At 46.2% G+C, this 15279-nt stretch overlaps 1 protein-coding gene across 1 annotated transcript in view; it reads right to left on the reverse strand.

The window, feature by feature from the left end:
- Window positions 1-3128: 3128 nt before the first annotated feature.
- The window catches only part of CREB3L2 (cAMP responsive element binding protein 3 like 2), a 124780-nt gene continuing 112629 nt past the window's right edge, over window positions 3129-15279 (reverse strand). Inside the window, exons 9-12 of the mRNA XM_052638653.1 lie at window positions 8970-9069; window positions 8564-8690; window positions 6689-6905; window positions 3129-4413 (exon numbers count right to left, since the gene is read on the reverse strand). Of these exons, the coding sequence (XP_052494613.1) occupies window positions 4338-4413; window positions 6689-6905; window positions 8564-8690; window positions 8970-9069 (520 nt within the window). The 3' untranslated portion in view covers window positions 3129-4337. The remainder of the gene's footprint in view (window positions 4414-6688; window positions 6906-8563; window positions 8691-8969; window positions 9070-15279) is intronic.

Raw genomic sequence — 15279 nt, forward strand, 5'->3', positions numbered from 1 at the left:
ATGTATAGATGTGATCAAGGCTCACTTTTAAGAAACCATTTTTTGAGGCTTTGGAAGTTTCATCGTCCAAACCCACTTCAATTTAGTACTACAAGGATGTATACAAAATCTCCCAATGACAAGGTGGCCCTCAGTCATCCTGGATTCAAATATAAGACACATGTAATGCACAAATGAGTGTCCAAGACAAGGGAGGAAGGTATTCTTGTGTGTGCACCCATGCAAGGGGTGGGGGCAGGGAGGGAAAGAGAGACAGCTGCCACTTGGGCCGTTTGAATAGTTATTGATTAATGAAGCTTCCTCAGGCCCCTTATTCCCCAACACTCACTAGGGCCTCTTGCAACACTCTTTCTTGGGAATGAATGACAACTCAGTGAATGAATGGATGGATGAGTGAGTGAAAGAAGAATCTGAACTCTGTCTCTGGCTGCTTCATAGGCCTCTACTCTCTCCCAGAGCTGTCCTCCCAGAGGGTCTCAACCGATCACATGTCTCCTAACTGTCTCCGCTAAAAAGCATTCAAAGAAAATGACCTTGACCAGAGCACTACCTGCTAATGGCCTGTCTGCACTGCAAGCAGGAGAGCTAGTGTCTGGAATAAAGACTGGACTCCAAAGAACTGAATTACTGACAAGAGCACTTGGCAGAGAAGGGGGAGACTACAGCCTCCATCTCCCATTTCCCCACATTAGCAAGGCCGCACAGATGCTCCATCTCCCCGATGGGAAGTGGGAGGTCTCTGAGCATGCACCCTGCACACAAACAACATGTGTGTTCAGAGGAGCTGGCCCTGAAGGGTCTCTGATCCTTGTCTTTTGCTCAGTATGAGAATACAGAGGAAGGAGACACAAAGTGCAAAAAAAAAAAAAAATTTAATAAAACACTTGTGTCAAAAATTCTGGACACTGACTCACTGCCAGAACAAAGGTGAACCAGTTCAACACTTTTGCTTCAAGGACACATGACAAATCACAGCCCTCTCTTGGTATTCAGGCATGAGGAAGGAAAAACCCCACAGTATTTATAGTTGGTTTGTAAATAAGTTGCACTAAAAGTTGTTTTCACACTCTACAAATTAGGTCTCTAAATCAAAATCATTTATACTAATAAAAAGGTTATCTAATTTTGCCTGTACTGGTGTCAAAACTCATCCCCACCTCCTGCCCAAAAGGAGCAACCTAGTTCAGCTGTCAGATTTTTATGTAACACTCTCTTTATGTGAGCTAGGCTCCAGAGTCCTAACACTTCACAGAAATCCTTTCTTAAACTTGGCACTGAGGCCTTTCATTTACAGTAGCCATTTCTAAGTGCAAAGTCCAGAGCTGTGAATAGAACCACGCTGGGGAGTCTGGGTTACTCAGGTCTCACCCAGTAAAAAAGGTACGTGTTCTCTGAACTTTTTACAAGACATCTCCTCCACTAGGCTAATCAAAGAAAGAGAAGAGGAAAATCTGCTGACATGATGGAAAATATATTAATATATTTATCATGAACATTGATTCTTTATGATTGATGGTTGTGCTAACAGTCTCAAATTTTCCAAAACTAAAGTTCCGAAGCTGAAAGCCTGCCACTCACTATTTAACATCTTCAGGGCTAACCAAGTATTACTGACTCATCTATGGTATGGGATAGTTCTAGGGGGAAAACAAATCCACTGACATTGTGAGTTTAACCCTGGAAGAGAAAAGGTGCACATTAACTATTTAGAACCAATCTGGTGTTATCCAACTCTTCTGCATCCTCTGAACTCCATTACATTCTCCTAAAGGGGTAACTGTTTAGTTCCTCTTCTTTGCCTAAGCAAGGAGTGGGGAGCGGAGGTCTTTCTCAAAATAGCAGCAACTGGTCCTTGGGTCCCCTTACAATGGCCATTTGAGCCCTCAGGCTGATGTCCTCGGTCTCTAGACACAGATTCAGTTCTGGAAGAATGGCTGCCCAAAGATCAAACCCTGCTGTTTGGAGGACCGGAAAGAGTGAGGTCAAGTGAGGAAATAAAATCCTCAAGGCACTAAGGATGGGCCCTAGGAGTTGGTTCTCCTTTGCCTTCTTCCTCTTTACTCAGAAGAAGAGGTTTTCCACTTGGGCTAATCCAGGAGCCTTAAAAACCCAATCTGGTTCTAGTGTGTCAGGTGGGTAAACTGACCCATTCTCATGGACACAGGAAAAGCTTCACTTTCTAATCATCCAAATACTAGAGTTAATACTACCTTCTCACCTTCTTAGCCACCCTTGACCCCACCCCATGGGCTGCCTGTGCCTGATAATTACATGACATATTAAAGAGAGGGATGGGTCAGTAATGGCTCTTGGTTGGCAGACACCAGCCAGATCCAGGAAGGTCGAGAGCAGAAGAGAAGGAGAGAGGAAAGTAGAGAGAAACAGAAGGGAACAGGGCATGTACTAGCAACCCTCCTCCCACACAGCCCAGCCTGTCTGGTCTCACCCTCTGCTGGCCAAGGTATGGGGAAGTGAGAGGTGACCACTGTGATCCTGATCCAGCTTTACACAGCGCCAAGAAGGGAACTTGGCCATCTCCCTGTGGGAACTTTCTCCATCACAGTAGGGAGTGAGAGGAATCACTGACGGTGAGCCCTGAAGGTACCAGATCTGCTTATGAGTTTGTCGTTCAGTCTTTAAGTCGTATCTGAAGCTTTGCAACTCCATGGGACTGCAGCACGCCAAGCATCCCTGTCCTTCACTATCTCCCAGAGTTTGCTCAGACTCATGTCCAGTGAGTCCGCTGCTTATGCGGTCTCATGGCAAATGCTAGTGACGCCAAATTCTGTGGCTGATATGGAACAGAAGGCCCAAGGCCCAGAAGTGGCTTAATCTCTCCTAAGTACAGGTTCCAATGACAAAAGAGATGAGAAAACCAGAGACAAGAGAGTTCAAACTAAAAGTGCTTCAGCTACTTCTAAAAATAAAAAACCAAAATGTGAGCAAATTTCTTACACAAAATCTTTTACAAGCTAGGGGAAAACATTTAAGGGGAGCCTTCTACATTATATAATAAAAAGTCTATTTCTATTTCTTATTTGTATGAAAAAGGAAAGCTTTTCTTTTTAACTACAAAAGTTACTCTTAATCATTAAAAAAAAAAAAAAAAAAAGAAGTAGGTTGGGGGATTAGGTCATGTCTCTTTGGGTGAGCTGCAAAGTGGCCAAACCTGACTAGAAAAGGTAAGACACAGATACACAAATGTCACCTGCTCTGACCCCAGGAGCAGGCCTCAGGCCCAGCCTCTGTATGGAGGCAGAAGAGGAAAGGAAGGCAGACGAGTCGGGGCAGGTGGGGAAAACTGAGCTAGCATGGCTGTCTGAAACGCCTGGGGTCAGGGCTTCCCTGGCATGGGCACAGGGCAGAAAAAGCACCTGTCCACAGAGCCTCAGACCTGAGCCCTGCTCCCTCTTCTCTGAGTTCATGCTCCAGGAGGACACGTGCTTAGGGAGGTTCCCCAACTATAATTAGAAGCCTCCAGCCAAAAAAAAAAGAAGAAGAAAACACAAAACAAAACACGGCCTGGAAGAATGGGGAATCCCAGAGTCCAGGCTGCCCTCTTCGCTCCACAGGCCAACAGAGGACCTTGTGAGCCTGGAGGGGAGGCGTCCCGATGTCTTCAGTGGTCGCCCGGGGAAGCCTCTGCAAGCTAATAAATACTATTTACAAATGGGGAGGAGAAGCCAGGGAGGCAGAACTAGGGGCGTGTGGGGACACAGACTGTGGAGAAATCCTACAAGCAACATGACGGGGCAGGTTTGCCTGGAGTAGAGAAGCCTGATTCCTTCAGGCATTGCACTTGCGGCCTGAGAGTACGAAGGGGGCGCCTTGCTCCGGCGAAGGAACCCTGGGCCGGGGCCCAGGGCAGAGCGGCAGGGGGCGCCCGCGGGGCACCGCAGAGCCAGGCTGAGGAAGGCAGGACGTCAGTCAGTGCTTCGCCAGATTCCAACGAGCATCCTGGTAAATTTTTGTGGGGTCTCGAGTGAACAACAGTCAGCTCTTCTTCAAGGAGGCAGTCACACCCACCCCGGTGAGACTCGGGCCGTATCTTTTTGGCACTGTCGGTAGAAACAAGCCTGCTTGTCCCACCCCGACCGAAGATAATTGCCTATGGCAGTAAGCGAGGGCTCCTCTGCAGGGAGGGACGTGGGACCGGGGGAGGCGCTCTCTCACCGCAGGCGGAAATTCCAGGCCGTCCGTCCTCCCATCCAGAGCCAGGACTGCTGGTCCAGGTCTTCGTCCAGATTGGGTGGGCAAAAAGGAAAAGCTTATGACAAAAGGTGGTTTGGAGAGGTAAAGGCAAAGTGAAGAGACAGAGGGAGGTGGCGATAGCCTCTTTAAAAGGTGGCGTTCACTCTTCTGTCGAGTTCTACAACTTTTAGTGTCTCATTCCCCTCCAGGTTGGTGCTGACCCTGCGAAGGCATCAGAAGGGGAAAGAAGTCTCACCATCATGCTTGGCAGGAGGGCGCAATCACCCCGTGACTGGACTCAGCCGGCTGGCCCACGCATGCCTCTTGTCTTCTCCCCTCCCAGCAGCACTGCTCTGTTCCAAGCCTCTTGCTACCTGCCTGTCCACCGTCCACATTCCTCCTTTATCCCCATGCCAAAGGAGACATCCCAACCCAGAGGATAAACATGGTGGCTTGACACCGATTCCCTGTATGTTGCTTACAATCACTGTATTTATTGAGGATAAATAAATACCCCATGCTAAACCCTGGGAAGGAGAAAATAAAAGGATAAAGGCTGATCTTTAGTCTAGAATAAACATTTTTAAAAAAATTTAGATAAAGATGAAACCTTTATAAAGATTAAAAGATTCTAGATGAAGGTTAAAAAAAAACAAACCCCAAACTATCATGAAATAACAATAAATATATCACAGAAAATAAATGCATTATTACATTGTGTAACAGCCTAGAACATCTCCTAGGCGTCCAGAGGAAGGTGATGAGGGCTCTGGTATCAGGGAGACATCCCAGAACAAGAGGGATTTCAATGGGGCCTTGAATAGCGGAGACAAGATGAGAGAAGACTTTTGTCATGAGCCAAGTTGTTGAATGGCTAAGTCTTCCCTGGCTTCTACAATTCTCTCTAGGAAATAATAGTAATGTCTAACCTTCTAAAGTATTTCAGAGGATTTATATGTCACACTTACCTAGTTCTTAATAAGTGCTATAAATGTTAAATATGCATGTAGAATATAAATATATAAAAGTATATATAATTACAAAGTTTCCCCTGCAGCATTAGGTGAAGAAAGCTAAAAAATTTGAAACAAAAACTTTCCTACTTGTATTGGAATAGCGTTATCTCTAGGAGGCACGAGTTCTGCCAGACCACCAAGCACACCACGTATAACCAGGACTGTATGCAGATACTCCTTCCCGTGCCATTTAGTGTACCCAGGTACCTCCCCTGCAGGATAACAATCCCCAGCAGTTATACAAGTCTTTATGTTTATACAAGGACTCTTCCTCGTCACTATCTAAAGGAAACGACTCATGGAGAATTGGAGACAAATATATGTTATTCTCAATAATGGAAACACAAGAACAGTGCCTCTCAAAGTGTGCTTCAGTATTCATATATAACTATCTAAGTATTGCTTCCCTGGTGGCTCAGACAGTAAAGCGTCTGCCTGCAATGCGGGAGACCCAGGTTCGATTTCTGGGTCGGGAAGATCCTCTGGAGAAGGAAATGGCACCCCACTCCAGCACTCTTGCCTGGAAAATCCCATGGACGGAGAAGCCTGATAGGCTACAGTCCATGGGGTCGCAAAGAGTCGGACACGACGCATGTTTGCAAGTGTGCTAAGTCACTTCAGTCGTGTCCAACTTTTTGTGACTCCATGGACTGTGGCCCGCTAGGCTCCTCTGTCCATGGGATTCTCCAGGCAAGAATACTGGAATGGGTTGCCATGTCCCACTCCAGGGGACCGTCTTGACCTAGGGATCGAATCGAGGTCTCTTATGTCTCCTTCCCTGTCAGGCAAGTTCTTTACCACTAATGCCACCTGGAAAGCCCTGCTGCTGCTGCTGCTAACTCGCTTCAGTCATGTCCGACTCTGTGCGACCCCACAGACAGCAGCCCATCAGGTTCCCCCGTCCCTGGGACTCTCCAGGCAAGAACACTGGAGTGGGTTGCCATTTCCTTCTCCAATGCATGAAAGTGAAGAGTGAAAGTGAAGTCGCTCAGTTGTGTCCGAAGCCCTAATGCATGTTTATTTACATGTAAATCAGAAAACTACATATTGACATATAACGTGACATATATGTATCTCTAGGTGGAAGGAAGCTTGGAAATGTGCCTTGAGGCAGCATTTGCATAGCAGGTACACTGCTGTTACTGGACTGTATGTTTACTTGTGAGACTCTGAGGAGAGGAAGAAGACAGGGAGGAAGGGAGTCAAGCCCTTTCCCCAGTTCTTGGGGCCTCCACTGCCAGCTCCCCAGTGGCATAGCAGATACGGGGCCAGCTTTCACCATGTCTCTTCCCCAGTCTCTGTGAGGGCCAGCTGTTGACAGACAATGGACTCTCCAGAGCCCAGGTGCTGGAAATAGGTCCTGAAAAAGCTGAGGGTTGGACCAGGCCAATGAGAAAGTCTAGTCTGCACGCTGCAGTTTGCTGACTCATAATCCATCACTGGTGCCTTAGAGGAGGTGAACCCGTGTCTGTTTGACTTACATGTGCTGCTGCAGCTCCAAAAGCACTGATTTCTCCAGGCTGGTCTCATTTGAGATAATGAAATGGGGAAGATCCACGTCTGGCCTGGACTCCAGCCCTTTTGCCCTAAGCAGAGCAGAGCCTCGGTCCCAGCGTCCCAGCTCCCCAGCTGAGGCAGAACTGGGCGGCTCCTCCAAGGGAGAATGTTCCTCATAGATCAGCAGGTTCCTGGATCTCACTGAGAACAAAGCAAAGTAACAGGTGTTACATCACACCTCCCCCTAGATGCTCAGGGCGGGGAGAAGATGATAATTCACGGGTCCTTGTTGCCCAGGACTTGGTGCCAACTGGAGTTGGCTTTCTATAAAGGCGTTAGGATTTCAGAGTTTGGTGTGCTGAAAAATGATACCAATTATAAAGTGCTGGAAGAACAATAGGAGAACAAATACCAGGAAGGAAACGGCCACCCCCACTGCTTTGAAAATAAAACTCCCCTCCAGGCTACCACCACCCCCTCACAACCATCTGGAGGAGTCAAATTTCTGGAGGTGTCCAGACTCAGCTAAAGTAAGCATCCTCAATGAGTAGGTCTTGCACAGGGAGAAGGTACAAAGGCAGAAAACTGTATTTTCATTTAAAATCTAGAGAGGAGACACAAGGCCAAAGCCATAAATCAAACAACGGAGACACACACTCTTGTTTCATAGAACAGTTGCATAGCTAGATGGCTTGGGAGCAACTTTCTACAACATAGAAACTTTGCTCTCATCAACTTCCATTTAAATTTAGAAATATATTCCCTTGGAGGAAAAAAAAAAGAGAGAGAATTCCCTAGGAGACCACTGAAATTATTTGCTGAAATGCTGGACCTCTGTCACATACCTGGCAGAGACACACCTACCTCAGATGTTTCAGAACCACAAAATTATGCCTACCCTCAAAATCCAGTCCCCCTAATTTCACACTTGTTCTTACTAGTGTATGTATCTGTTTCATGATCCCTACATACCATCCCTTTATTTACCACATACTTAAAAGAGACCATTGATCTAGATGAGACTATCACATCTAACACCTGTGTCTCCAAAATTATCTAAATCTTGGGCATTATACTTTGTAACACGGGCTGATTGTCTCACGGGCTGATGCTTACTGTGGTAACATGATTTCCACTAAGTGGAATTCCTTTAAAATGTGATGGAAAACTTACGGCTGCCCCATCCCTTCCCTGCAAATGCCCATCCCACCCCGCGTCAGAACTCAAAAAGCGGATGTCAGAATCTGCCAGGAACACAGTCTAGAGCAGAAGTCTGAAAGCCATGCTCTGTGGAGCTCTAGAGAATTCCCAGTGGTGTCTCAGCCCAGTGTGTGAGGTGCAGAAGGGGAGACCCAACAAGTGGCCCGGGCACCAGACTTCCCATGGCCCTCTTCCTCCCTTCCATGGAGAAGTTACACTTTTACCACCTTTTAAACATTAGGCTTTCATACATAAGCAGAAGCCAAGAATACTTCCTGCAAAATCCTGGAGGTCAGAGTGATGACAGCTAACTACACACTCAGTAATTTGGGGGCAGACATTTGTGTTGATGCTCTTCAACCGATGTTTTTTATGGGAGAGAGGGAACAGTGACATTGAATTGTCTCCTCCCAAGGAATGGAGATGTGTATATATATATATGCGTCTTTATAGAGAAATGATTTTGAGACCACTGCTCTGTACCCAAGGAGGCTTACCGTAGAGCTATTTCAAACCAAGTGATTTAATACAGTTCTCCCATCAAAAAAAAAAAAAAAAAATTTAGACTTTCACATAAGACTTCTTTCAGAAAGTTAAGCTTTGAGAAATGAAAGAGAAAAGAAACAAGACCCCTCCCCAGCTGCTGAGCGCTGTCTTACCCACGGAGGATGTGTAGGGTTCCTGCAGGGAATGCTGGCTGGGCAGGGCCATCTTGGTGGCAGAAGGATAGGGCCCATAGCCCTGAAAGAAGCTGCCGAACGCCACGGCAAAGCACAGCACCACGACCTGCAGGGGGAGGAGAGAACGTGGGAGCCATCAGTTCCAAGATGCACAGAGCAAGCCTGCAGACCTGCGACTCCTGGGAGGTCTGGAAAGACGACTCTCTCCTGTCAGGCCAGCAGACCGCACCCAGGTCAATCGCTGTCACATCATAGGAGAGAAGCAGCCTCGGAGCAAGCTGTGGTTCCTCCAGCCCCCAGCACTTGGACGTGGCAAGCTGGGGAGAGGCTGGAGCCTGGGGAGTAGGCCGGGTTGGTGATGGTGCTGTTCATTTGGGAAACTCACCATGAGGCATGTGCCAGTCTGTGTGCCGGCCAGCTTGCAGGTGCGAGAAACCTTGCCCATCACCAAAGTCTGAAGCTTCTGCAGCTGCTGCAGGAGAGTTCTGCAAACACAACAAATCAAAACCATGAAGGGCGTCTCAGAGACGAGAGAGAACGCTTGTCAGTGATCTCCACCCCAGGCTCCAGGGAGGCTCCTGTGGCTTTGTGTCTGAATTAGAACACAGTGCCAAGAAAAAGATTCCTCTGATGAAGACACAGATACCACTATCTTCCAGCACCGGACTCACAGAGCTTATGGGGCTCAGAATCCACCCCCATGAGCAGCTTGTCCATTCTATGCTGTTCTAAGAGTCACCTCAATGCTCCCAAATCACCCCTGATCATCCTGGGATCTGTTTGTCAGCCACTGAGAAAAAAAGAAGCAAGAATTGGTTAGGGATGTTGACATGGAAGAACTCATTTACCCAAGAGAAGAGAAATACCAAAGAAGATGCAAGAAAGGAGAAAAGCGTGGAGAAAGAGATGCCCAGCAGAGAACAACTGAAGGGGTGGCCAGCAGCATCACTGAGCAGCAGGTGCTCAGATAGCAGATCTAAAAAGAAGGGGAGAGACAGAGAGGAAAACAGGAAGGGCAGGGAGGCCAACAGCCATGGGCCTCTCAAGACTGTGGTCCTTGAAGGCTCGCAGCACCTCCACAGGCAGAAATGAAGCCCAAATACGAAGGAGCAAAGAAGCCGGCTCAGCTGGACACAGGTTCAGAGCCAGGACTGAAGAAGCCATGCTCTGATGCAGGTTCTGATGTTTCTCCAGGGAAAGACAGAGAACGGGAGCCAAAAAAAAAAAAAAGTTGTTCTGCCCCAAAGGGGACAACTGCACACAGCCTTCAAAGGGGAAGGGTTCAGGATGAGAATAGTATGTTCTGGTCTGTGTGACAGGTCACAAAAGAAGCAGACGGTGACATTCTTTGCAAATTCTGAACAGCGCAGCCACAGAAGAGGATATTCCAGCCCAGGCTCCCAAACTGGAGCCTTGGGGATGGATTCTGTGTGAGCAGTGTAAAGATAATTTGTTGAGTCTCAAGAGTTTCAGAAAATTCATGCTGTGAGGGGGACATGAGAAAGCCAGACAAGTTCACTGGAAAACATCAGCAAATCACTCATTGGCAGAAGAACTCCAGGCATTTGTAGATAAGCTGCCGCCCACTGCAGCGCATTCTGCAGATAAGCAAAACATTCCCAAGTCTACAGCTTCCCTCAACCTCCCCACCCGTGACCAGTACCAATTAAATGAGTTCTCCCAGGTTTAAGCCAGGTAGGGACAGGTGGCTGTAAGAATGATATTGCTCTAGCAGTTAAATGGGTAAGAGTAGGGCCAGAACTGGAGCCCACAGCACAGGCAGCACAGGCCTTCTGAACTGAACAACCCCCGTGTGGCTCCATCTACACCCTGTTTTTACCTTGTACACTGGTCTTGTGTGTGTGTGTGTGAAAGTGAAGTTGCTCAGTCGTGTCCGACTCTTTGTGACCCCATGGACTGTAGCCTACCAGGCTCCTCTGTCCATGGGATTTTCCAGGCAATAGTACTGGAGTGGATTGCCATTTCCTTCTCCAGGGGATCTTCCTGACCCAGGGATCGAACCCGGGTCTCCCGCATTGTAGACAGATGCTTTACCGTCTGAGCCACTAGGGAAGTCCTAACAACCCCTGTGTGGCTCCATCTACACCCTATTTTTACCTTGTACAGTGGTCTTGTATGTGTGTGTGTGTTTAGTTGCTCAATAGTGTCCAACTTTTTGCAACCTCATAGACTATAGGTCAACAGGCTCCTCTGTCTATGGGATTCTCCAGGCAAGAATACTGGAGTGGGCTGCCACTCCCTTCTCCAGGGGATCTTTCCCACTCAGGGATTGAACCTAGGTCTCCTACATTGCAGGCAGATTTTTTACTGTGTGAGCCACCAGGGAAGCCCCAACGGTGGTCTTAATGTAAGCAAAACAAAATCATTCATCTCATTATTTAATATCATTCAATTCTATTAATATGGAGGTCTTTTCAGTACTTAGTTGTAAGTTTTCTTGCTTTATAAGTAATCCAGAAGTATAATCAAAAGTAGTATAGACTGGTTTACATTTATATATATTCAAGCAATATGCAATATGTTTTTTAAAAGAATTCTGTGTGTTACTCAAGGCTGAGTAATACTAATGGTGTGATGACTTTAAATTCTCCTTTGGGGAATTGTGTCATTTGTGACAACATGGGTGAAACTGGAGGTCATTATGCTAAGTGAAATAAGCTGGATAAAGAAAGATAAATACCATATGGAGTCACTTACACATGGAATCTTTAAAAAAAGAGAGTTGAACTCATAGAAATAGTAGAAAGTGGTTGTCAGGAGCTGGGGGAATGGGAGACAGGAAGTTTGGTAAAAGGGTACAAACTTTCAGCTATAAAATAAATAAGGTCTGAGGATCTAGTGCAAAATATGGTGACTACAGGTGATAACCCCTGGAGGAGCACATAGCAACCCACGTCAGTAATCTTGCCAAGATAATGCCATTGACAGAGAAGCCTGGCAGGCTACTGTCTATGCAGTCGCAAAGACAGACATGACCAACTGTGTGCGTGCGCGTGCACGCACACACACACACACACAGAGGATAACACTGTATCATATAATTGAAAATTGCTGGGAGTAGAACTTAAATGTGCTCACCAAAAAATAAAAATAAAACAAGGTAGGTGAGGGGATAGATGTGGTCATTACTCAGTGTGAGGAACCTTTTACAATGTATATGTATATCAGATCATTATGCTGTACACTTTAAATATCTCACAAATTTACTTGTTAATTATACATCAATAAGATAGAAAAAATAATCAGAAGTTTGCAGCTAAAGGATCTTCTGATGCAGCAAGTTCTTTTCCTCACGCTTTCTCTCTTCTCCCAAGAACTCCCAAGAGCACCGCCTTCCTGCACGGCTGCCTTTTCAAAGCTTAGAGCTCAGTGACCTCTGACACACGCTCCTCCTGGATGAACGTTCCTTCCGGCAGAGCTGACATCTGGCAGGCAGTGGCACGCATTTTATTGACGACCGTCTGTCGTGCCAGCCCCAAAGCCCTCTCTGGGTTCTCCCTGCTATATTTCTGGAAATCCTGGGGGCAGAGGCAAAGGCGAGCCCTCAGATAAGAGCCACATTTGACTGCATGGCACAAGCCTTTTCTCTCGTATTCTGGCCTCCTCTCATGTACCAGTTAACAGGCTCTTTGTCAGCAGCTACACTACAGAAGGGGGCCTCGCTGTTTCCCTGGTGGCCTGCTGAAGGCCATGTCTATACCACTAGCTGCCACTCCTGATGGGCAGCCCCGCTTCCACGGGGCACCCTGCTGCCTGCACTGCAGCACCAAGGTGCTGAAGCTCAGCTGTGCTCTGTGCGTGGGGTGGGGTGGGGGGTCATCCCTCCATCCAGACTTCCATTAGACAGCAGATTTCCAGATGTCATCAAAGCCATTCACTTTTGCTCTGACATTTTAAAGTGTATTTTTTTTTAATTTAATGTCCTGTTATTCTATTTTATTTAGGGGGTGGCTGCACCAGGAGGCAGACATGGGGGATCTTAATTCACCCACCAGGGATCGATTCTATGCCCCCTGCATTAGAAGCATGGCGTCTCAACTACTGGACAGCCAGGAAAGTCCCTCTTAAGGTGTTTTTTAAAGTGAAACAGCCATTTCCATTTTTACCAACAGTTCCTACAACCTTCCCGCCCGTTCCCTGCCTCTTGTCCAGTCTTGAGAGCATGAATCACTGAGGAAACCAGTTCCACGCAATACTTGGAATCACTCCTCCCTTCCAATTTCTGATTGAGATCATGAGGTCTGGGACCCTTTCCCTAAGATGAAGAGTCTCCCAGGAGGCTCAAGAGTTCATCCTGAAGGCAAACCTCTAACAGGCCGATGCACCTAAGCCCCGATGGTATAGTGCCTGAAGCTCAAATTGGGCCCCCAGCCACAGGTGTAAACTGCTGCCAGTTTGGAAGAAGGACCATCTAGGTCTGACTGGATGAGCACGGAGGCCTGCATCTTTAGAGGTGTACGATGCTTTACTTGGCATTCATCAGCACATCCTTTCCAAACTCAAAGATAATTGTGTGCTGAATCCACTGTAAATGAAAATTGTTGTTTAATGGCCCCTGATTTCTAACAGTTTATAATGCAACTCTTTAAGAGAAGCAAACATGTAGTCTAAAATAGATTTTTCAGTTTGAAATTTCTGTGGAAAGCAACAGTAATTTACAATGTGCTGTTTGCTGCTGCTTCTCCCGCTCAGATTAGTGAAGGTAAACTGGTGGGAAGGCTGACGCTCTGAAGGCCCCATCCGTCAGCAACAGAGGGATTCTACCCAAGGAAAGCAAGTTAGCTCATCCATCCCCAAAACTGAAACAGATTTCCATGATGAGATAAAGTTTGGGAAATTCATAAACATTCACACAATAGAAACATTCATTTTTTGTCACAACCAAAGAAAATTATCAATGATTGAGTCTCTACCGACTGAGTTCTAGAACTTCATAGGAGGCACTACATAAATGTCTCAAAGACATGTAACTGGTAACTAGAAGACCAAAGATGTAAACGCAAATCCATCTGACTCCATAGCTCATGTACTTCCCAATTCAGTACAGCATGGGACCCCAACCTATAACCTAATAAAATTAATGATCAAAAGACTTCTCAGTTAAGTAGATTCTTCTTAAATCAGTGACATTAATATCATATTGAGGAAATTCTCTGGTGGTCACGTGGTTAGGACCCAGTGCTTTCACTGTTGAGGCCTGAGTTTGATCCCTGGTCAAAGAACTGAGATCCTGCAAGCTGTATGGCATGGCCCCCTGAAAAAATATTATATTGACAACAGCACAGTCAAGAGCTATGTCCACTGTTAAACAAGGAAAGATTACTTTCAGCAGTGACTAAACTACAGACAGAAGGGCCCCAACGACTCTGATGGCAATGAGATACGTACCAACAAAGTTTCCGTGATGTTGATACAAATAAAAGCAACAAGGTAAAACATACATTTCTTGGCAGATCTCTGGAAATGACAAGATAAAATGCAAGAGACGGATAAAAGAGTAATGGGTGTTCCTTAGCCTAAGTCAAGCGTCAGGAAGTCAAACCTGAGCTTTGTTTAGGAAAATGGAAATTATAAGCCCTGTCCCTACAATGGATACCAAGAGAGCTGATGAGATGGCTTCAGAATTACTAAGTCAGTAATATTCACCAGAATAGGGCGATGAACTCTCAGGATAAGAAACCTGAATTTAGATCTCAGTACCACGGCTGTGTGCTTTTAATCATATTACTTAAGCCCTGACTTTAGGCAGCAGTTCAATGTTCAACAATGTCCTCTGAACTGCTGCCCGAACTCAGGACTTGAATAATATGGTCAAAGTTAATTCCCTTGACCAGCTAACAGAATAATGAGAGAATCCCTGTCTGGGGTACTCTGGCTTTGCTGGAACAAATACACCTTTGCAGAGTGCTTGCTGTTTTCTTTCCACTGACGACTCTGTATGGGAAAGCCTAGGACCTCGGGGCTGATATGCTGGTCTGAGATGACGTGGTACTTTCCCTGGTGGCATTGGGACAGATGCCATGCCCTGCAGCACTGGGAGCTTGGATGACAGCTGTTATTCTGCTTGCATAAAGGGCTGGCTGGAGAAAAGGCAGGCACCAGATGAAATGGAAGAATTATTTTAAAACAAAACCTATATAAAGTCAATCATAGTACAGACTCTCCAGCCATGCATTCAGAGCTCAGTATAAACTTCTCCTTTATTACTGTACTTTAAATCATCAGTGATCATGGCTAATTATGGCTTAATGAATTCTCGGGCTTCCGGGAGCAAGGTCTTAATTTAGAGAGACGTTTATCTGGGCCAAGAAATTTTTCACAAGTTGTTAAATCGAAGTGTCCAAAGCTCGATTGAGAATGTGGATTTTTGTCCTGTGGTGAGATGTAAAAATCAACTTTACGGCTGTGCTCGCATAGCTCCAAGGAAAAGAGCAGTTGAAGGCAGCTGCCAGCCTCGCCCAAAATAAAGCATCACCCTGTATCTTGGGAGACAGATCAAAGGAAATTGGGCAAAACATTCGAAAGTAGCCGACAGTGTGAGACACAGTCTCATAAAAACTGGGAAATGCATCAACAGCCTCATGTGTTTTCTTGTAGTTGGTTTCATTTTGTTTTCTTCTGTTTCTGTTATTTAAGAGAAACAGTGGGGGTGAGGAGAGGAGGGAGCAGGAGAG

The sequence above is a fragment of the Budorcas taxicolor genome, chromosome 4, assembly GCF_023091745.1.
Source record: "Budorcas taxicolor isolate Tak-1 chromosome 4, Takin1.1, whole genome shotgun sequence".
Classification (NCBI taxonomy): domain Eukaryota; kingdom Metazoa; phylum Chordata; class Mammalia; order Artiodactyla; family Bovidae; genus Budorcas; species Budorcas taxicolor.